The sequence below is a fragment of the Nerophis ophidion genome, linkage group LG05 (genome assembly GCF_033978795.1).
Source record: "Nerophis ophidion isolate RoL-2023_Sa linkage group LG05, RoL_Noph_v1.0, whole genome shotgun sequence".
Lineage (NCBI taxonomy): Eukaryota > Metazoa > Chordata > Actinopteri > Syngnathiformes > Syngnathidae > Nerophis > Nerophis ophidion.
In genome coordinates, this window is record NC_084615.1 from 58,123,030 (window position 1) to 58,147,509 (window position 24,480).

The following is a 24,480-nucleotide window of genomic DNA, read 5'->3' on the forward strand; positions in this document are numbered from 1 at the left end:
GTACACCCTGGACAAGTCGCCATCTCATCACAGATATAATTAAGTCATTTTCTTTATTTTGAAAAAATGTGTATACATTGAGTAATCATACATACAGTACATGTTAAAGGGCTGGATTACTGGAGATCAGGCCAGAATATGCATAAGGTTAATAATAAAACTTTTTTTTATTTTTTTTTGTGATAGGATGAATAATTTTTTGCAAATCTTTCAAAATAAAATAAAACAACTAACAAGTCAATCCAAAATGCTTTGGTTATTTTTATCTATGACTGAAGTTGATTGAGAGATTTGTGCAAATAAAACCAACTATGAATCCACAAATGTTTTTTATACATTTGAAGACGCCATCCTGGCACTACTTAACTGCTTTTAAATTATGAATGCCCCAGCAGGTATGTAGTCATATTTTAATTATTTCAACGGGCCGCCACACTCTAAACATGTGTTTTTTTTATGTGAAAACAAATTTAAGCAATATATTTTAAGATTTGCCTAATATTTACGCACTATTGACAAACGACACATCAAACATTTGGCAACCATAAAATATTTTGATCACCAAACAGCAAAGCTGAAACAAGATGTTGTGATGATGTCAGCAAGACATGCGCGATTGTCTGAAGCGAGGGCGTACTTGGACGTACTTTAATATATTCGAGATATGCCTCCAGATAGAGGTCTACAAAACGTGCAATGTGCAAATATTAAGAGGACAGTGGCGCTCTTCCAAAGAGAGAAAGTGCAGCTTGGGCAGCAGCGCAAAGCGATTGGGACATCAGTGTTTTTGAGTGACAGTAGAGGCTATCGCTGTTTTTTATGCGGACATGGAGCGACAGAAGCAAAGAGTCTCCAAACACGAGTAGTCTCCAAGAACACTAGAAATAGATGCTAGATTTGTTGCTAGTTGTTTTTCAGAGGGAAAACATATCTAAAAGGATTGGAGAAGTCTCTAGAAACTTGAAAAATTCTTGAAAGCGCAGCCTTTATTTATGACATTGTTCAATATGTAGCAACAATTGAAAAATAGAGCAAAACAATACAATATAATACAAATGTTTAACTTAATACTAATACCTAATAAAACTGATGTTTTAAAATGTATGTAAAACATGTTTTTAGCCATTTAAAATAAAATATTTGCATTCACCGATTATGCAAATTCGTTGATGTCATATTGACCACGCCCCTAGGCGCCACAGGTATATTGGCAATCTGGGGAAAACCCTGCATGATCCATATGAGACATTTTCAAACATTACTAAAGTAAGACGATCATGATTTCTCTCCTCAGGTATACAAGGCTGTGACCACTGACAATGCCAAGTACAAAGATCGCATTGAGGAAATCGGTGCTAGACACAAGGGCGAGTGGGTTCCCAAACCATGGCCTCCTCAGAGTAAGTATTTCTTAAGGCGAAAAAAATAATCGTAAATTCACTGCCCCTAAGTTTAAAGTACCAGTAGAGTGAAAAAACAAGTTTCTTCTATATTAAAGCTGTTATCATATAGATCTGATTTATAACACCGAAAGACTTACACATTTGTGTGTAAATAGATATGATTAAAGTAATATCAATCCTGCAAAAATTCCCGATCCATTTTGAGAGATTGGATAGACTTTATTTTTATCCCACAATGGGGAAATCACATTGTTGCAGTGCAGGTTTTTTTTTTTACATACAACTATAGGAGTAAAGCGTAATGACAAAACAAACATTTTTAATAAATACTACATATTGCTCACTAATATGTATAGATAGAAGATAAAATACAACAAAAACATTAACATCCGTATTACACACCACGGAAAAAATCAAACATCAGAGTGATCACGTAGGTATGTTGTAAAGTCTTATGGCTGTGGGTAGAAAGGACCTGCGGTAGCACTCCTTGCATTATGGATGTAATAGTCTAATGCTGAAGGAGCTATACAGGGCCTCCACAGTGTTGTGCACCCTGCCCACCTTCACACAGTATGTGAAGTGCCACACAAGGGGCAGTAAAACTTTGGACTTGCTGTGTGCTAATGTCAAGGACACATACACAGCCACCCCACTGCCCCCTCTTGGATGCTCTGCTCACAACCTTGTTCATCTTCTGCTACATGACATCCCTGTGGTGAAAAAACAGCCACCACAAAGGAGCGGCGGTGTGTTGACGTGGACAGAGGGGGCATGTGAGCAGTTGAGGGACTGTTTCAACATCCATCAAGCGGTGCGGCTTGATGGATTGTCTTACTGAAACATTTGGCCAGATTATTGAGCGGCATGTGTAATGTTCTATTTGCTCAATAAAACTTCAAAGTTTTGGTCTTTTATCGAGTCATTTATCGAACAGGCTTTATCAACCTGCAGTCCACTCATATCTCTTATGTGTGATTGGCAACACGTCTCATTATACCATTTATCATATAAAACTTGCTTCAAGGTAATCACAACTAAAAATAATTCATACACAAGGCGCACTGGGTTAAGTTGAACTGTTGGTTTTTGAGAAAATGAAATTATTCTATGTGTGCCTGATAGTCTGAAAAATACAGTAAGTAAGACACTCTCCCACCCAGTTATAGTACCCCACAGAATTTTAAAGTACCAACGTGGATAACATTGCTGAGCCAGTTAAATTACTTCATTGTGCAAGGGAAATCCAGAGACTTATGTTGTATGCTGTGAATCTGACCTTATTCAGACAAATAGGCTCAGCCTACATATAAAATATGTAGTTGGTCCTATTAAAATATTTTATCATGTGTTCTAGATAAAAACTGAATAAAATCGCAGCCGCTATTACGAGGAAAATTATTATTTTTTTTTTTAATTTTTTTTTTAAACATTCAGCCCTAATTCCTGTCATAAATCTATTTGCATTGCAATTAATTAAATTAGATTGAATCACTTTAGAATAGAGCTGGGTGTAATGGCCTAAAACAAAATCTTAAATGTTTTCACAAATATTTTGAGTTATGATTTTATTTTCTTACCTTAACTTTTTTTTTTATATAATTACAAATAACAGCAATAATTCAAAGCAAGTTCAGCTTTTATTCGCTTTTACTTTTGTTAAATCTTAACAAAAGTTGCCCCTATTTCCCTCCTTATATTATATTCTCTCTACATGGTCATGTGTTTACAATTGTAATGCGCTCGTATGTCATGAAAATAAATGCATTTACAATAGTGTCACTGTCTGATCCAGAAAACGCTGACTCTTTGTCTATTTTTTTACAGGCAGGAATGATGATGAGGATGGTAAGTTAAAAATAAAAAATAAAATATGCTATGTTTGTTTGTTACCTGACAACCGAATGCTCTGAGACTCCTTCTAAAAAAGTGTGCGTGAAAATCTGACTAAAAGTCTATGTATGCCAGAAATCTCAAATTTGTATATGAACATAAATAGGGTAATCATAGTGTCTTGAAAAGCTTTAAAATGTCTAAAATCCAATAATTTGAATTTAAGGTCTTAAAAAGCACTTATTTCAAATTTTGCTTATCATCCACAATCCTTACATGAGACAAGAGCACACACTGTGTTCTAAAGATTGAAAACTGCTAGTATGAGAAAACTGCTAGTATGAGGCAGCTAACATAGCATGTAATGGGATTAATTTATTCCGCATATAATATACCCTATAAAAAAATGCCAACAACGCTCTACTTACATGCCGTAACCTGCTAACCAAGCTATAGGTGTTATTGTAGGAGCTAATATAGGAATTGTATTTGTAATTTACACTTTGAACCCTGCGCTTTATACAATGCTGCAGCTACTTTATTGATTTTTTTGGGGGTTCACAAGATTCACATGCCGCCAAAATATTTTGCCTCGTCACATCAGACCAATGAATTTGTTCACATTGAATCAAGCCGGTACAATATCATTCAGTCAGTCATTTAGCGCATTATTCTACTACCCTTATCAAGACGCGACGAAATGCACATAAAGTGGCCCAAAAAAGGAAATGGCCGATGAACGAATATCCACCACCACGGGGTGGTGGTGGATATTCAAAACACTGGACCACCGCACGCCGAGGGAGAATATTTCGTTAGCATTAGCTACAATGCTAGCATGTTTACAAAGGAGAATTATAGTATATATAGTAGTATATATAATCAAGTTAGTAATATTAATGTAAAATGGCATTCTCTTTGTATTGTATCAGTTTTGTAAATTCACCAACATGGCAACGTGGAATTATTGAATTTGTTTAGCTGATTGGAGAGCTACCGTCCTTCTGTTTGGTTTGATCAGCCGTGTGACAGGCAAAGTTAGACAAAATGTAAGTTATGTAAATAAACATCCAAAATCTTTTGTACAGGTATATATCGGCCACTTATAGTCTCGTAGGACTAATATATGTAAACATTTTTTTTTCTTTTAAAATTTGGTAGGCTCAGCTTTAAAACCAATGCACTCTATAGCCTGGAAATTACGTTACTTACGGTATGTATATTAAATGCTTTTTGGAAGTTTTTAGTGGGCTTTATAGACGGAATAGATCATATTCCCATTACCTGCATTGTCAGCTGCTTCTTTTTAGAATACACACAAAAGGTAAAGACGTGTTCTTGTCTCACATAAGGATTGTGGATGATAGGCAAATCCTTCAAAAAAGTGTGGTTCCTCTTTAAATCCTATCAAAATTTCATAAAATAGCTTAAATACGACTATGGAAGGTCTTAGAACAGTGGTTCTTAACCTTGTTGTAGATACCGAACCCCACCAGTTTCATATGTGCATTCACCGAACCCTTCTTTAGTGAAAAATAAAAAATATTTTTTTCAAATTCAATACAAACTTATGTATTTTTTTACTGGTGCACAAAATGAACTGTCCATCAACATCACCTTGTTCAAAGAACAAAACCAACACAGTGCATGAACTCACAACAAATTACACACATGCAAATCAGTCTGACTTCTGCTGTTGCCGTATCCATAAAGCCAATAGGGAGAAGTTTTTATTTACCCCTGAGTCGGGTGTGTCTTGACCTCCGCGGCGGAGGCTCCGTCGAACCCCTGAGGCTGACTCACCGAACCCCGAGGGTTCGATTGAACCCAGGTTAAGAACCACTGTCTTAGAATACATTAATTTTATTATTTTCAAAGCAAATGCATAATCTTCAGTCTTGCTTTTTAATGTTTTGATTTTTCAGGGCACTATTCATATTTAAAAAACAGAATTAAAGTACCCGTGCAGCTTCGTCAGACTTTATCGAGCACAACCAGCATTGCTGTGCGCATGCCATGCTATGTTACAGCAAAGCTTAGGTAGTTCAAAGACAGCAAACTCGCAGTTGTATGTCCTGAAAGAAACTACTGTTTTTATGTGATTTAGATTACCTAGATCAGGGGTGCCACAATCCTTTGCCTACAAAGACCAAAGTTAAAATGTGTCTAACACGGCGATTTTAAGCTCACAGTCATGAGTGAGGAGTTTAACCCCCATACATTCATATATGAGATAGTGGAGTTTGTCACGTTCAATAGAAAGCAGAGACGGTGTGGCTTGGTTGGTAGAGCTGCCGTGCCAGTAACCTGAGGTTCCCTGGTTCGATCCGGCATCCGAGCCACGTTCTTTGTGTCCTTGAGCAAAACCCTTCATGGTAGCTCCCACCATCAGCGTGGGAATGTGTGTTTGAATTTGTGTGTGAATGGGTAAATGTGGAATAGTGTTTGAATGTGCTTTGAGTACCTTGAAGGTAGAAAAGCACTATATCCATTTACCATATAGCATCTACAGTAGTTAGCCTTGTAGATATTTCATCAATGATTGTGTGAGGTTGAAAGTATGATTTTCGATTAAAATTTGAAGCCAAGCTTTAACAGGCCAAACTAACGACTTGGCCGACTGCAAAGCACCCCTGATCTAGATATTACAGTTTTTATAATGTCACAGGACTTCTTAGCTCCGGCGGCCTCATTAGGTTACAGCGTTGGCCAATACATGGCTCTGTGTATTGTAATGTAGATTTTAGGCCAGATCGCCCATCCCTAAACAGAACTCTAAGCTCAAAGTTTTTTTTTACTTATACTTAATATGTAAATTTGTACAAAGCCTCCTACATTTTCTTTAAATGTGGGTTCTTTGAACTGTGATATCCAGGTAATTTATATGTACATTACTGTGTCACCTAATACACTGTTGTGTGGTTAATCCTAACCCCATCAACCACTTGTGATTACCCTCAAACCTTATAACTTTACCTTCCCTTATATTCTCCCCCCTCACTCTGGAGTAGTATTTTTTTCTATCATCAAATAACTTCCTGTCTTTCACTTAAACTGCACTGTTCGGGAAATGGGTAGACCTCTGTACCACACCAAAGGTTGTGTGTCTACAAATCTGATTACAATGACTCATTTACAATAACTGTGCTTAATTGTACTTAATTATTTTTCATTTCACTAACTCTGTGTCTTTACTCTTTCCAGTGTAAAGGTAACACTAAGGTCCTCTGTAATCCTTTGGATATTCCTCATAAAAGTGGACACTTCGGATCTAAAAAGGAACTCAATTTTCCTCCTCCCAAACCATTGGACATTAGTGACTTTTCCGATGTTTGTTGCCCAGTGCTGCTAAAACTTTTAACACTTTTCAATTGGCACCCGAATCCGGCCCGGGAATAACACCATACCATACAACTCTGTTCATAATTTGGGAGACAAACTGCAAATCTCTAAAAACGCAAGAAGGGTCTTGTTATATGAAGGAAGTTTGACCACCCATAGCACATTGGCAGATCCTTGTATTGATATATAAACCTTGCTAGCAAACAGAACACTGGGGTCCAAACTTGTGATTTTCTTAACTGAGGCGTTCCTAAAGGCACCCCTTTAAGTCTTCTCCTTTTTGACATTTTTTTTTGGAATGTGATTTATGTAACTAAGGTGTTGATGTAGCTTGTTTACTTCAGATGCAGTCAGTAGTCATTTGTTCAACTTTTTTAGTTCTAGGAGTGTTCCTCAAGGTTCCATTTTAGATCCTCTTTTTTTCATCATTTGGGCTATTTAGCTGGAGGCCAGAAAGTTCCGTTAAAAAAAAAAAGACAATTTGCAGCATATTCCTAATAACACTAGAATGCTGTCATAGAGATGATCTTTGAGGAGCGTTCTTGCAGAAGGTCTTTCAAAACATCAGAGCGCTCCTGTAGCTCTGACAAAATAAGTAGAACAAAATCAAATGTACAGGAGGTTCTCCAGAATATAAAAAAATGAAACTAATAGTTAAGAGATATATTCTGGATATGTGGCCCCTAAAACAATTTAGTTGAATATCCCTGGTTGGTATCTTTGGTGAAATAATGTTTTCAGTTAAGCAAATTGCAAAACATTGTATTATTGCCCATTTTTTTGTCTCTGGTAAAAGTAGTAAATGTTTTAATAATTTTTTTTGGGCAACAGTTTATGTCAATGTCAACGAGCCTGAGGAACGTAGAAATAAATTGGATCCACTGTATTACGTTCTTGCCTCTAGGTTTGTTGTTCACCTATAATGATTTGACAAGCAGGGCCAAAAATTATACATTTACAAAGTTGTGTTGTAGATATTAGACTTAGACTAGACTTAGACTTCCTTTTTATTCTCATTCAAATTTGAAATTTACAGTACAGATAAGAACAAAATTTTGTTGCATTAGCTTGTTGTGGTGCAGGATAAAAGAACAATAAGGTGCCGATATAAATAAGTAGATTACCGTACAGATAAATATATTGCACTTTTGCATATGCATCCATAATGCATTAGTGTTCTCGAGGTTAATTTACTTCTTTGGAGCAGTGAGGTTTTCATTAATGGCTAAAGCAATAGCTTGAGCATTCTTTCACTTCAAGAGTAATGATGTACAACATGTACAACTTAGTTTTTTTACCTCACTATTCCATTAACGTGTAAGGTGTTATGTTAGGGTTTGGACCCCGAGGTGCAGAGAAGTTGTGTTGTTGCAGTCAAATAGTCTTTTAATGACAGCCTTGAAACAAATTCAAAAATAGTTCTCCAAAGGCGTATACAGAACGCCAGCTGGGGGAAACGAAAAGGGAGAGCTCAGGGTTTCGACAAAAAGTATAAAAACAGCAAGAAGTGATACTTGGCGCGAGGGGAATAAACTCCAGAGGAAAGGCAGGAAGATGAAGGACAACTCCAGAGTAGCAGCAATCAAACACCTTATTGCCGCTAGCCTCCAACTTAAATATGGTGTAGATTAGTGATGGGATGCAGGTGTGGGTCGTGACTCCGCCCAGCTGTAGTAATTACGGAAAAAGAAAACAAGATTAGGACCAGCCAAAAACAACAAATAAATCAGATGGAACGCAAAGTGTGACACAGGGATCCTAATAAATTGTTATTTGGATGGTAAGCTAATCTACAACTTCTCCCCCTCTATTACCATTGCATTCACCATTATAATATTATTTTATTTTGTCTCCTTGCCTTGTCTTTCCTTTTTGCATGCAGTTGTTTTGTAATGTGTCATTTTCACTTATGAATCTTAATATATTTATGATTCAAAAGACATAGTATTATTGCTCTTTCCATTCATCTTCTTGTATATTTCAGCTAGACATAGCTAAATATTAAATATGTAACAAATGACAAATATTCTAAAACTGTAACACAAAGGTAGAATTTTAATGTCTATTGTATATTTTTCACTTACTTTACAATTTGACTCCCTTTGCTAGAAAAGGGTATATGCCTAAGATGCTTTCAGCCCAGGTTTTTGAACAGTTACAAATTCCCATTTGTCATGATTTATATCCAAGCTTACTTATACCTTTGCGAGTCTCAACTTATGTACTGTACATTAGGGCTGGCCGATAATTAAGTAGTGGAGACTGACCCATAGAGCTTCTCACCGACGTAAAATTGCAGTCTCGGTTATTAGTATATGTTTTGGTTACAATAAGGATGCCGTCGACCAAAAAGTACAGTAGTAGATTTATGGGTTAATCATGTTTTAACCGAAATCAAGGTCATTTAATCATTAACTGTGATTTTCATCTTTGCTGTAGTCACCGGACCGTAAAGTACATTCACGAATGCAAATTTATTGTAAAAGAGGCTTCCGAATTAATTGGTTTGATATTATATCCCTAATGTAGTATTTTTATTTAAAAAAAAAAAACTGCTGCATTTATATTTTCGGACTGAGTTTGGATAATTTTGATTAGATGTGAAAAGTTGGATGGAAATGAGCTACTCTTTTTTTAATACTCATATCATACTCCTGTCTCATGTTTTAAAGGGTAACTGCACTTTTTTTTGTAATACCTACGTGAGACAAGAACACATGTCTTTAGCTTTTTTGTCTAAATCTAAACTTGCCAGTACGAGTCACCTAACAATATAGATAATGGGATTACCGGTAATCTATTCTGGCTATAAAGCCCACCATTTACATGCCGTGACCTGCATATTATCCAAGCTATAACGACATAGCCGAGGAATTGCTTTTAGTAACACAACGCCTTGCTCACTAAGCTAACTAATGTACCTACTACTGCTGCTGCTAAATTTCCTCTGAGTTTAAATGAATTCTAGGTTGTAAATCATGCCTTAGTAGAAAGTTGCCAAGCGTAAACCGAGAAGTTGGTCAATTTTGAAATTAAATTTGGACCCAAAGACATCGCTAGGAAAATGCAGCAAGTTGCCCGTCAACAATGCAGGTAATTGGAATTTGATATATTCTGCCTATAAAGCGCTCTAAAAAACATTCAAAAACTTCCTACGTTTTAAATACATGCTGCAAGTATATATGTATTGTAGAAACAGACACATTCATAATAACATGTAATATTTACTTATTTTGGTCATTTTAAGCATTACTGTAAATTATTTGTTGAGCGCATTGTTTTAACAGAGCGCATCACAACATTCACTATTTCCTTCAACAGTAACAACTATTACTAATCATGGCAGACTTCATGAGAGCCGACAACGACTACCTTGGGTCAAATGATGATACAGAACCTTATATTTTTGAGCCTGAATATTCAGAGGATGATCTGCAAGTTTTAGAAGCGGGGTGCTCAGCAGATCCAGTTATAGTGAAACACTAAGCATCATGTGGCAATATTGCTATGTGCTAAGCAAGAAGTACAAACCACAAACATGACGAAACAATCACCGTACAATATCTGCTCTCACTGAGATAAGGACTAATGGGATTTTTGTAGCTTTTAGTACAAGACTTGTGCTATCTGTGTAGATAACTAATTCACCTTGATCGTCACTCCCCAAGTTAAAAAAAAAAAAAAAAGAAGCTTTTGTCAAACGAGCATCTTGCTGTGTTCTGTGCGAGTGTAAGTTAGATTTCAAAGTTGACCAACTTCTCAACGTATGGCCACAACCTTCTAATATACAAGAGTGAGGCATGATTAAAAATCTTACAAAAACGTTTCCAAAATCAGAGGCAATTTTGCAACAGTAGCAGCAGTAGTTAGCTTACGCTTTCGTGAACAAGGCTTTGTGTTACAAAATTAGTCCCTCGGCATTAACTGTGTTGGATCCATTATGGATTGAACTTTCACAGTATCATGTTAGACCCGCTCGATATCCATTGCTTTCGTCCTCTCCAAGGTTCTCATAGTCATCATTGTCACCGACGTCCCACTGGGTGTGAGTTTTCCTTGCCCTTATGTGGGCCTACCGAGGATGTCGTAGTGGTTTGTGTTGTGGTTTGTGCAGTCCTTTGAGACACTAGTGATTTAGGGCTATATAAGTAAACATTGATTGATTTAACTCTTACACAACAATGTTGTTATAACTTGGGTAATATGCAGGTCACAGTATGTAAATTGAGTGTTGTTAGCAGTTTTTGGATGTTGTATAGATTAAACCCGTCAGCTAAATTGTTAGCCGCTTCTTACTAGCAGTTTTTTACAATTCAGGCTGTACAAAAATAAGAAAGACATGTATTCTTATCTCACATTAAGATTGTAAATAATAGGCAATATTCCAAATAAGTGCAGTTCCCCTCTAAACTGCTTTGTCATACTAATTTCTAAGTGATGATGCGTTTCACTTTCTAGTGGTCATGTTTAGCATGCTTTCATGACATTATTTGTCGGCTTACATCTTAAAATTGCATGTCAAGATTCAAGGATTTTTTCCTGTTCTTTTATTCTCTCAGTAAGGCTTTTTGAGAAGATTCCTAAATAATCAAAACAGACAAATATTGATAAAATATTTGATTAACCTTGCTGTTGCGTTGTAGGTCCAGAAGAGGAGGCAGTTGAAGATGTCAGTCAAGAAGGAGGTGGTGATGCTGAGTCGGAGACTGAGCCGGAAGGAGTTGTAGAAATTGTTGCTGAGGTTGCTGTGGTGGCAGAGGAAGTTGCGGAGGCTGCCCAAGAAGTGCAGGCTGAGACAGACGAAGTGCCCCAAGTAGCAGAAGATGTTGAGGAGACTGCCCATGCCATTGCCGAACAAGTTGCTGCTGAGGACCCTGAAAGCAACGGTATGACTTCCTCTTCTAATGAAGATACAACTACCTCCGAATCTTGAGTCCCTTCCTTCACATTCAGGAGGACACACATACATGCACACACTTAGGGTTACATTGCTGCTAGCAGGGCTTTTAATCACTGTCTTTAAAGAAAACCTAAATTCACGGGAATTTAGTGTTCTTATTTAATTTATTTAAGGGGGTGTATGAGGGATGGGAGAGAACCGGGCAGTATTTTCTACCCTCACTGGTTTCCTTCACACAAGAATTATGTGCTGCGGGTATCGGTTTCAACTATAACTACCATTTTCAAACCTGGTTAGTAATCTAACAGGTTAAGAGTTACGACAGTGTAAGCGCTCAGTTGCAGTAATGGGTGAAATATATCTGATCAGTCTAAATGTCAAAATTTCAATTTGATTCACTTTGCAAGACAAATATAATGTATAGTCTATGTATTAGCTGCCTAATGACAAAAAGCTTTGTATGGATGTACATTTCCTAGGTCGATTAAGCTTAAGAAATTACTTAAATCGTAATCAATTTCTTATGTACATTAAGGAAAATAAATATTTGATCCCTGCTGATTGTGCAAGTTTACCCTCTTACTAAGATTGGAACTGTCCATATTTTTGAAGGTGTATTGTTATGGAGATGGACAGAATATAAAACAATTTTAGAAAAAATACCATTAAATACAAATTTGTATTCTATTTGTATTTGATTAAGGTTAATACATATTGTATGTCCAAGCTAAAGGTGACTTGTTTGCTAGCAAAGAGGTCAGGAGTTTCTTGTAGATGGTCACCAGGGTTGCACACATCTTAAGATCCCAAAACAGAATATTTTTGACATGTTTGACAGTACAGATATTGTTGTTAGGATCATACTCAGCATTTATCTGCCTCTAAACACGTTGAGTCCAGTTGACACCAACCATCCATTTTCTTCCGTTTTATCCCTGTCCGGGTAACAGGGTCAACAATCTTAGTAGAGAAGACCAGACATCCGAGTCTCTGTCCACCTCCTTCGGTTCTTAGACCAGCTGCTTGACATAATCCTTCCAGGGCCTCCTCCCGAGTGGGTATGCCTGGAAATCCTGATCAGGGAGACATTTAAGGGATATATACTCTGGATTCCCAAGCCTCCCTAAATGGCTCCTACTGATGTGAAGTAATGGCTCTACTCTGGGTTTCTCCTGGATTATCAAGGTCCTCACCTCTTTGGGCAGGGCTAATAAACTAAATTCTTCTTGCGGCTACATTTCCAGAAAGCTGTGGACCGGCATGCCAGACTTCTTCCATCACTATCATTCTTATTTTTGGAACAAGCATTCTTTGTAGTGGGAATTTTTTGTCTATTTCAGAAAAAATAGCCCCTTTTATCCAAGAATCTGGGTATTATCTTTGACCCAACTCTCTCCTTTGAGGCACACATTAAAAGCGTTACTAAAACGGCCTTCTTTCATCTCCGTAATATCGCTAAAATTCGCTCCATTCTGTCCACTAAAGACGCTGAGATCATTATCCATGCGTTTGTTACGTCTCGCCTCGACTACTGTAACGTATTATTTTCGGGTCTCCCCATGTCTAGCATTAAAAGATTACAGTTGGTACAAAATGCGGCTGCTAGACTTTTGACAAGAACAAGAAAGTTTGATCACATTACGCCTGTACTGGCTCACCTGCACTGGCTTCCTGTGCACTTAAGATGTGACTTTAAGGTTTTACTACTTACGTATAAAATACTACACGGTCTAGCTCCATCCTATCTTGCCGATTGTATTGTACCATATGTCCCGGCAAGAAATCTGCTTTCAAAGGACTCCGGCTTAGTAGTAATTCCCAAAGCCCAAAAAAAGTCTGCGGGCTATAGAGCGTTTTCCGTTCGGGCTCCAGTACTCTGGAATGCCCTCCCGGTAACAGTTCGAGATGCCACCTCAGTAGAAGCATTTAAGTCTCACCTTAAAACTCATTTGTATACTCTAGCCTTTAAATAGACTCCCTTTTTAGACCAGTTGATCTGCCGTTTCTTTTCTTTTTCTTCTATGTCCCACTCTCCCTTGTGGAGGGGGTCCGGTCCGATCCGGTGGCCATGTACTGCTTGCCTGTGTATCGGCTGGGGACATCTCTGCGCTGCTGATCCGCCTCCGCTTGGGATGGTTTCCTGCTGGCTCCGCTGTGAACGGGACTCTCGCTGCTGTGTTGGATTCGCTTTGGACTGGACTCTCGCGACTGTGTTGGATCCATTATGGATTGAACTTTCACAGTATCATGTTGGACCCGCTCGACATCCATTCCTTTCCTCCTCTCCAAGGTTCTCATAGTCATCATTGTCACCGACGTCCCACTGGGTGTGAGTTTTCCTTGCCCTAATGTGAGCTTACCGAGGATGTCGTAGTGGTTTGTGCAGCCCTTTAAGACACTAGTGATTAAGGGCTATATAAGTAAACATTGATTGATTGATTGATTAGTGTCCAAAGCAGTGGATGTTGTTTTTTAGGAAGTTACAATATCAATGCAAGGATATACCTATGTGTTTCCACTGGTCCATGTTCCTCTATACGATTGGACCACTCTGGTGTTTTTATTGTATTTAAACCTACTCAGTCCGCCCTCAGATCGGTACGTTGGGAGTACAAATCCCGGCCGAGTCATACCAAAGACTATAAAAAAAATGGGACCCATTGCCCCCCTGCTTGGCACTCAGCATCAAGGGCTGGAATCGGGGGTTAAATCACCATAAATGATTCCCGGGCGCGGCAATGCTGCTGCCAACTGCTCCTCTCACTTCCCAGGGGGTGATCAAGGGGATGGGTCAAATGCAGAGGACAAATTTCACCACACCTAGTGTGTGTGTGACAATCATTGGTACTTTAACTCTAAATTGCTGCAAAAATATTAGTCTCTCCAACGTTTCGAATTAAATTCAGGCGCTGGTCTAGTGTCATTCCCTGGCTAGATTTGGCCCCTGGACCAACAGTTTAAACCCCCTGCTTTAGGGTGAGTCCAGCTTTCCTGTGGAAGAAAGTAATTTTGGCCTATTTCATCCGCAATTTAGCTTTGGGTCACCACCATTCCCATCCATCCATTTTCTACCGCTTGTCCCTTTTCGGGGTCGCGGGGAGTGCTGGAGCCTATCTCAGCTGCATTCGGGCGGTAGGCGGGGTACACCCTGGACAAGTCGCCACCTCATCGCATGGCCCACCAACATACCGAAAGCCTCTAACCTTGGGTGATTGTAGGAACGTACACTGACTGAAGAGTTTTGCCTCCAACTCTGGTCTCTTTTTAACATGACAGGTGGGTTTGGTTCAACGAATTGACTATTTAGATCATAGGTCAGCCACCCATGGGTCCGGTACTGTATGCGATTCTATATCCTTTAGCATTCAGAAGAGATACCATCATTCCTCCATGACCTCAACATTCAGGACGGTCCCTTCATGATTACTGAGTATGCTAAGGCGAAAAGCACGCTGAGAGGGGTAGAGTGCTAGGCCGGCTGGCATGCCCCCAGAGATTGTAAAGAAGTCGTAAAGAATCATCCTCGAGTTTTGCAACCTTGCCCTTCTAGGCAAAAAGCTGCCTGACATGTGGTCTCTTTACAACATCATCCCAGTGCCCAAATATGGAGACCTCTCGAAGCCAGACAACTACCGGGGCATCAGCCTGACCTGTATCACCTCAAAGGTCTACAATCACATGATACTGAACCGCATCCGGCCATGCAATCAACCCTCATCTGAGGGAAAACCTGCAAGGAGACACCCTAGCCCCCTTCCTTTTTGTCATAGTCTTGGACTATACGCTTCGGAAGGCCATCAACGGACGTGAACAGGATCTAGGCCTTACTATTACACCCAGGAGGTCAAGAAGACACCCCTGCAGTAGTCTTGACAGATCTAGACTTCGCGGACGACATCAGCCTGCTCTCCAACCACATGGAGCAAGCACAGGAACTGACGGTGGACCACACTCCCTTTAAGATAATTAATCAACTCCTTCCTTATAATTCTGGGCTTATCCCTCACCTTCCTTACAATCATCCTCACCCAACCAGGTAAAATCATGCATGGAGATTGACTTGTATTTCTTCCATTTCTCAATCATTGCACCAATCGTTGTCTCTTTCTTACCAAGCTTCTTGATCATGGTCTTTAAAGTCGTTTCAGTCTTGTTCCTGAGGTACTTTGGCAGCTTTACAATCGTTCCAATGCTAATGGAAATAGGAGATACTTTCTGTGTTTCTGTGTCTTTACCACATAAGATGAGTATTTTTCTAAAAATTTGTGGACATAGTGGGGCTCAGAATGCTTTCTCTGTGTTTGGGGGGGGATCATGTATTTATTCCAGTCAAATTACGATACAAATTAACTTATAATATTTATTTACTTTTTTTCCCCCTGAATTTGTCCTAAACATTTCTCGGTTACAGTAAACTGTATACAATTTATCTTTGTAAAGGGGTAACTTATAAAATCAGCAGGGATTCACAAACTTATTTTCTCCACTGAACATAAAGCTGCATATGCAATTTGAGTAGTTGAGAAACTGTGTAACCTTTTTTTTTTTCATTTTCCCAATCAAGTAGATAGAGTAGGTAGACTCATTTACATTTTGTATTTAAGGTAACGTGCTGCAACATTTTTTTCCTTTACCAAAATCCAAATTGTATGTTCAATTTATATCCCTACCAGATTTGATCATATATTATTTTGCATATAACTGGATAATGAGCGCTGTGAACAGCCATGAAATAAAGCTGATACAATCCCACAAAGAATTACTACTGTCATTAATTTTTTCCGTTGTTTTTGTGTGTTTGTTTGGGATTGTCCAATAGACGTTTAAAGTTTTTTGGGGGATAATATTTTCAATTAAATACACATTGCATGCACACTATGGGCATGTTCCCCATGTAGCACTTTGTACGTTGCCGGTTTAAAAGATTTGCCATTTGCTCTCCTGGGTTACCAAGCTCATCTAGTATGAACTACATAAAACAATATACAACTTCAGCATCAGTGATGTTTGGATGGCTGAATTTTATGTTGCAGTGCTGCTGACAGTATCCCCTACGCCGGAGATAACTGAAGTAAGGGAAGAAGCAGTGTGTGCTGAAGTTGCTGATGAGGCAGCACCAGAGGATATACCCCCTCCACCAGAAGAAATTAGATCCGTGGATGAATGTTCACCTGTGATAATGGAATACAAGGAGGCAGATGAAGACATCTCAGGGCCAACAAAAGCTGTAGCAGTAGTGGAGGAGCTTCCAACACTATTAAACCTTGCACCAGTGATTGAGGAAGTTCTCATACCTGTCGCGGCTACACCAATACTTGAGGAGGCCGCAATAATTATGGAAGCTCCACCTGCAATAGAAGAAACGTCTACACTAGTGGAGACTGCAACTGCAGAAGAGGTTGCACCAGTGGTTGAGGAAGTTCTCATACCTGTAGAGGCTGCACCAATGCTTGAGGAGGCTGCAATAATTTTGGAAGCTGCACCTGCCACTGAAGAAACCCCCACGCTAATGGAGGCTGCTACTGCAGAAGAGGTTGCACCAGTGGTTGAGGAAGTGCTCATACCTGCAATAGAAGAAATGTCTACACTAGTGGAGACTGCCACTGCAGAAGAGGTTGCACCAGTGGTTGAGGAAGTTCTCATACCCGTAGAGGCTGCACCAATGCTTGAGGAGGCTGCAATAATTTTGGAAGCTGCACCTGCCATTGAAGAAAACTCTACACTAGTGGAAGTTGCAACTGCAGAGGACGTTGCACCAGTACTTAGGGAAGTGCTTGCACATGTTGAGGATGTCTTGGCCGCATCTGTGATTGAGGAGGCTCCATTATCAGTTGTGTCACAAGTTGTGGAGGAGGATCCTACCCTGTTAGAGGAACTACCAGTAAACGAGGTAGCTCTCGCACCATTTGTGGCTGCACCACTGTTGGAAGAGGCCCCTGTGACTGCAGACACAGCACAAACCGTTAAAGAACCATTGGCAGAAGTGATTGAGGAGGCCCATGCACCAGTAAAGTTAGCCTCAGTTGTTGAGGACTCCACGTTACCAATACAGACTGAACCAATCATTGAGGATGTTCCTCCAACAGAGGAGGCTGCTGTCGAATCAAATATCAACCTAACTAGCCTGATAGCGGGAGACGCATCGCCAGCTCTAGTGGAGACCCGAGAAGAAGAACCCAAACGGGAGTTCATTGTTGTGGTTCTGGAAGGAACACCCAAGGTAGATAAATCACCTAGGGTTCTAGGAGTGGCACCGATAAGTGAAATAATTATCCCAGCTCCAGAAGATGAGGTATGTGTTTTTGTTCTTCCTAAATAACTGATTTTAGACAGTTGAAAAGATGTTTCGGAGATACTCTAATACACTTCCATTGCCATTGTGGGCAAATACATTTGTCACCCCAGAAATGTGTTTCTTCACCTATACCTTGTAAGGTGGGGAAATTAGTATTTGCTGATTGTGTTGTTTACCCCCTTACAAAGATTTTAAACATGCCTACATTGTATTAAAATTTTAGTAAAATAAAATCCTGAAAAAATAAAGTAACCGTAAGTAACCGAGGATGTCGTAGTCGTAATGGTTTGTACAGTCCTTTGAGACATTTGTGATTTAGGGCTATATAAATAAACATTGATTGATTGATTTAAATGTTTTAAAGTAATATGTATTGATTAAAGTACCAGCAGAGTGGACAAACAAGTTGATTTTATACTGTTTGCTTGATTGTGTTTCATTGTAACCATTAAACCATATCCAATCGTATTTATGATCCACAAAGTATTTAAAAACATAGTTTAAACATCACCAAATGCCACAAATTCAGTCATCCATATAAAATATTCCACTCCGAACGGCTTTAATAATTTCCGTAGATTGAAGTCGCTGGAGGAATTCTTCTGCACTATGACCATATTATCAGATCAGTCATACTGGAAATATACAAAAATTAGAGAGAGATGTGCTGTCTATAATTCACAATCCTTATATAAGATATGAACACGTTTTTCTGTTTTCCATGCATTCTAAGTTGTAAATAAATACATAAAAGGTTCGCTAACAATGTAGTCAACTGCCGCATTTTTTTTGCCCACAAACACATCTAAATAACTGTTCAAAACCCACCAACAATACTCTTTACACATATCGTAACCTGAATATTAAACAAATATTAGAAGTTGGTCATCTGTGACATTCAATTTATACCCGGAGCTGAAGACAAACGCACACAAACGAAGACAATGTCTGCAAGGAGACTTATTCTTTTTAACCCTTCATGTGCGTCATGATTAATTCTTATTTATTATGTTTGTAGTTTGTATTTCTTGTTTATCACTTAGCAATATTGCTACATGATGCTTTGTGTTTTAGTAAAGCTGGATCTGTTAAGCAAAGCTTCTAAAACGTGTAACTCATTTTCCTTATGTTCAGGATCAACAATATAAAGTTATGTATCATAATACTGCCCAAAGTAATTGTTGACTGTTACAAAGTCTGCATGATTTGCATTGTTGTTGGTGATAAAGGCATCTGTGGTCCCTACCTCTACTTCATGCGATGTCTGCTTCCTCATCTTCTCTCAAAATGGCTCGGGAATCTCCATGAGATTGATTCTATTTTGATCATATGTATTTTTTCGCAAAGTTTGGAAGTTTTTAGGTGTAATGAATCAGATATATATAGCTTCAATATAGAGGCAACAACTTGTTATTTTTTACTCCACTGATACATTAAGGGAAATACATATTCAATGCTCAAATGATCAACAAGCATTCTGACCGGGTATGTGCACATAATTACTCCTTGCCCTTTTAAGAAAGTAGCCTACCCAATCTCATCTAGTTATGTGGATAAAAGAAAGCTGTCTCTTCCATTCACCACCACAGCAAGACCAAAGCACTTTTAAAGGACCATTGTAGGCCTGCTCAAAACTGGAATGGACTACAAGACCATCAACAAGAAGCTCTTTGGGAAAGAGACCACTATTAATATAGTAATTCAACAATGGAAGGAATACAAAAGTAACAGTCAATTGCCGTGCCTCTGGAGTTTCATACAAGGTTCCACCTGGTGAAAAAAGGATGATCGCAAGATAGCTGAGGAACCAGCCCAGAATACTAAATATTAGTCCAACATCATCCAAGTGGAAACATTCTGCTTTTGGGTTGTTTCTCTGATCGAAGTCTTCTCTGGCGACCAATTACAAGAAATGTCTTACCTCTGTTCTTGCCAAAAACAAGGTTTTCACACACTAGGTATTAAATTGCAATCGGATCAAATACTTAGTTCCCATGATAGATTTGTTTCAGGATTTTATTTTACATTCTGACTCCATTACAAAAAAGCTACCATTCATTTCTGTCCCGTACATATCATTGTAAAATCAGCAGGTGAGCAAATATTCCCTAATTGTATATGATTCTAGCTCTGAAGGAACAGTTAAGAGGATGATGACCTTTGTCTGTTCCAGCATATTTTTTTACAACATTATAAATTTAGCCTTATCAAACATCTATTGGATGAACTATAGATTACCAATGATTTTCTGACATTCCAAATGCTTAGAATGTGGCAAAAATTCCCACAATTTGAAGACTGAAATAGATACTGTTTGGGCTGCTGAGGGAGCACCAACAACACATCTTATTCCCTAAGTATGATAGTGATGTGACATCACTATGTTTATATTTATATTTGTGTGACACTTTCCTATTTTGACTGTGAGATCATGGAGAAAAATAACACTGATCTTTGTTCCTGGTACTCAGGACAAGCGGAGTCTTCTTAGGATGCAAATGCAGTAATTCTGAGGTACTGAACTATTAATATTATAATAGGTTGTGGAGGTTAAATGTGAACTGCACTTTTTGGGGAATTTTGCCTGTCGTTCACAATCATGAAACACATGACGATGGGTGGATTTTTTAATGTATTCAAAATATTAAATACATGTGATCAAAAGTCCGCTTGCAATGGAGCCTATGGGATCCATTCAATTCTGCCTATACAACCCCTAAAAAACATCCAAACACCTCCGTTAGGGTTTTATATACATGATGTGAATATATATGTAATGTAGTATCGAGCACATTTATATTTAATATTTACGTATTTTGATTATTTAAAGCATACGTGGTGCATTGATTTCAAAAACGCATCACGTTTGCTTTTTTTTTTCTTCATTACTGATTTCTATTCACTGCAGACTTTATGAGAGCAAAGAAACATACAACAGCACTTACTGTACAATGTCTGCTGTCACTAGGATGCCGACTGCTGGGATGTTCATATATTCCCATTTCGATGAGGAGTGACTCATAATCCTCACAAAGAAACGGGGTGGAGGTTTGGGGGGGCAAGCTCTTTTTGGTTCGTCCTCCGTGCCAGTTCGAGGTCCTATATGGCTGTGTACCAACTTGTCGGATTACCTCCTCAGACGCCTCATGTCCAGGTGAGAGGCATGATTTATGATCTACAATGAACTTCCAGGGAGCAAGGAAGCGAGGAAGCAGCAGAGCACTTGGTGATGTAAATATAGGGACACAGGAAGTGATCAGGGCGCCATCTTGAATAGTTTGTTTGCTTTAGCGCTTATAATAACAATACTAATTCTTGGTTAATATTCAAGTCACAAAATGTAAATTGAGAATTGTTGGCAGTTTTTGGATGTTTGTTTATCGGACTTTAGGGGAAAAATAGTGGAGCTCCCCTATAAGCACATTTTTATTTGTGTTTATTTAATATTTAGAATGCATTAAAAGAAGTCCATCCATCTTCATGTCTTTCATAATCATTGTGAACGATAGGGAAAATTCCCCAATAGGTGCCGTTCCTCTCTAAGTACTTAAAGGGGTCATATTATGATTTTTTGCTTGATGTCTCCATAACATGTAATGGTGGTTATCTAGTCAAACTGTTGCAAAGATTATGTGTTACAGTTACCCTTCAAGCCGCTTACTGACCGTCTCTTCAGAAGGCGCTATTTTCGGGCAGTCATATTTACATGCCAAAGTCCTCCAGGCTAAGCCCCTTCGACTACATCTCCACCCTGTCAGCCATGTTGTGGTTTTTAACGCTTCCATATGGAGTCTACTGACATATATAAGTTAGAACTTTACACTACGTTTTATTCGAAATAGCAACAGGGGAGGGTGCATTTACCCACAACAAGAGTATAGAAAAAAAGAAGGAACTTATTGCCTACAACTTTGGACCACAACTGGAAAAAAGGCAAAGCTCTTCAGGTAAAACTAGTATGTATGGAGATATCTACTGACGTAACGAAGGCAAAAAACGTTACTAATGTCTCAAATTCCAAACGGCTCATTTGAAACAAGTTTGGAAAAAGGCAAGTTTTTATTTTAATAATATCCTTGCCATGCCTCCATGGTTTGATTTCACCTTGTCAGGTCTTCTGGGGATCCCAAATACACAAAAACAGTGCATAATAGGACCACTTTGAAGTACTTAGCTTTTTACTGGAAAAAATGTGTATTTGAATTGATAGCTAGAATACTAAAATGAACATTTCTATTCTTTATCACACAGGTAACATTTCCTGAATGACAACTTCCTGTGTAACAGAAGAAGAGGGGTGTGCCTTTTTCAACTTGTTTTTCCTTTTATGCACAAATAGGATCTGAAAAGGGTGTGCTATATTTGCAATGTGATATATACATTAAATAGTTATTACCTGTACACTGTAGGTGACAATCCAAGTCTAGGAAGCACTTAAAGGGAGAGTTTTTTTTGGTGAAACAACTGCAGACATTTTTGAGCCATTTATTTTACTGTACGATACTTTACTAACTCGTGAACACTCCTTGTATATGTTCAACATTTCTTCCATCAGCCATGTGATATGTTTGTACAGTGTTCTCTACCTACGGTACAAATCATTCCAAATTCAAAACGGTTTCGCTTTGGTTTGTCTTTGACAGCTGCCGTGACTTTGTAGCAAATTCACCTACCTCAAATGTTCATTTCCACAGACCTCATCAATGTCAAACACATTTTAAAGCAACATTGCACTACACTACGCTGCTATCATCTTTAGTTGTCACACTATAATATGCAATATGTGGGGTGGCTCAATATATACACACACACACACACATATAGGTACATGTGGATTATGTGTATTTATGTACTGTATATGTATGTATGTACATATGTGTATGTATACATATATACACATATACACATATATATATATACATATATGTGTATATATATATATATAATATACACACATATAAATTATATATATTATATATTTGAATGGAAATATATAGGGCATTTTATATGTATATATATATATATATATGTATGTATAAATATGTGTGTGTGTTTATATGTGTATATATATATGTGTGTGTATCTATATATATATATATATAAATATATATATATATATACATATGTGTTTATATACATATATATATGTGTGTGGGTATATATATATAATGTATATATTTTTATATATGTAAATTATATATATGGCATATATATATTATATATATGGCATATTTATATATAATATATAGCATTTTATATCATATATCTAAGACCAGGAAACTTGGAATTCATTAAATTTGGCACTCAGGGTTTTTTAAACAAATAACCATGGAATGCAATCTGTCCTATTTTAAACATAAATTCAATTAAAAGTGTATTTTTCTAGACAACTTTAACCATTTGATGGAAATGTGCATTTGTTGTATGGATTTACATCAATTTTCAATACTTTTAATCTCAACTCAAATGAAAACACAAAGCCCTTCCTGCAAGCTTCCCTTTCCGAGCAGAAAGTTAGATATTGTTAGATAAGGATCACTTTATTCATGGTAACAATAAGTGAGTGTGGCTGCGCAGGTGGGAGTGTCAAAGCAGGGGGTTGGGAATTTTGTAATTGATTAGACTTTTTTTTCTCTGTAATTAAATGTCCTTAAATTTATGTGAACAATGATCCCACAAACTGAAAAAAGGAGGCAATGGTCAGCAATGCACACATTTAGCGACACACAGGAGCTCGTTCAAGTTTACTTACCTGTCACTCCAACGATATGGACCCGCCCCTGTTGCCGCGGGGCCAATTACAGGCAACCCCACTTTATAGTCATCTGTTTGGATGTAAAATAGTTCCAGTAGTAGTTTTGTAACACACCGGTAGGAGAGCGAATTGCCCATCCTCCACCTCAGTAAAGAAGCAAGATATATAAGTATTCCCTGCTCCATCTTTTCACAAATTTGGGGTGTCAAAGCAGGTTTGCAGCAAGTGCAGAATGGAATGTGACGACATGCCAGTAAATGTCTGTAAACACTTGAATCAGAAGTTACAGCTTTGTTGGTAGAGTTTACATGTTAGTTCTAGTTTTATTTCCTCATTTTGCACGTTCCATTATTACTATCCTTCAGTATTTTATGTCCCTGGGCTAAAAGCAATTGGAAAAAAAAACATGGTATTTCTTCTATTGTTACAGAATAAAAGGAGTTGAAAATATGCATGGACTCTTTATTTCCTAACCTTATTTGGAAATGCCTGGCACCTAAACAAAGATGCTAAAATGTATCAATGTATTTTTAATTATGCAAGAAGCTGACCACACAGGTATGCATGAACTGTTTTAAAAGGAAGGGTGCTACTGCAAATGTTTACCAAGTTTGACAAGTGCAGGATTACCAATATTGCAGTGGTGTGCCGTCAGGGCCATCAAGTCCTACTCTGCTGTCCTAACATAACCTGAAATCATGACCATAAAAAGATCATGACTTAAAGTTAAAAAAGTTTTTCAATGTACTTTGCCTAAATATCTAAACGTATTCATATTCTCTTCATGTCATATAATGCTCCTTCCAGCGCTGTTGTTTTTGTTTTAGAGTTTTTTTTCCAATCAAAATTCAGCTAACTTATGTTGCCATGCTGTACCAAATCTGCCCAGGGCCTTTAGAATCAACAATGTGGGCGTCTGTGCACTGTAAGAGAACGGACACATACAGTTGAT

At 38.1% G+C, this 24,480-nt stretch overlaps 1 protein-coding gene across 2 annotated transcripts in view; it reads left to right on the forward strand.

Moving 5' to 3' along the window:
- The window catches only part of mgarpa (mitochondria localized glutamic acid rich protein a), a 35,043-nt gene extending 11,065 nt beyond the window's left edge, over nt 1-23,978 (forward strand). The window contains exons 3-8 of one of the 2 annotated variants that reach the window (XM_061901612.1): nt 1,295-1,400; nt 3,231-3,251; nt 11,222-11,464; nt 16,512-17,770; nt 20,245-20,287; nt 22,025-23,978. In XM_061901612.1, the coding sequence (XP_061757596.1) occupies nt 1,295-1,400; nt 3,231-3,251; nt 11,222-11,464; nt 16,512-17,770; nt 20,245-20,280 (1,665 nt within the window). In that variant the 3' untranslated portion in view covers nt 20,281-20,287; nt 22,025-23,978. The remainder of the gene's footprint in view (nt 1-1,294; nt 1,401-3,230; nt 3,252-11,221; nt 11,465-16,511; nt 17,771-20,244; nt 20,288-22,024) is intronic. The other variant, XM_061901613.1, reaches the window with a different exon arrangement.
- Nucleotides 23,979-24,480: the final 502 nt, after the last annotated feature.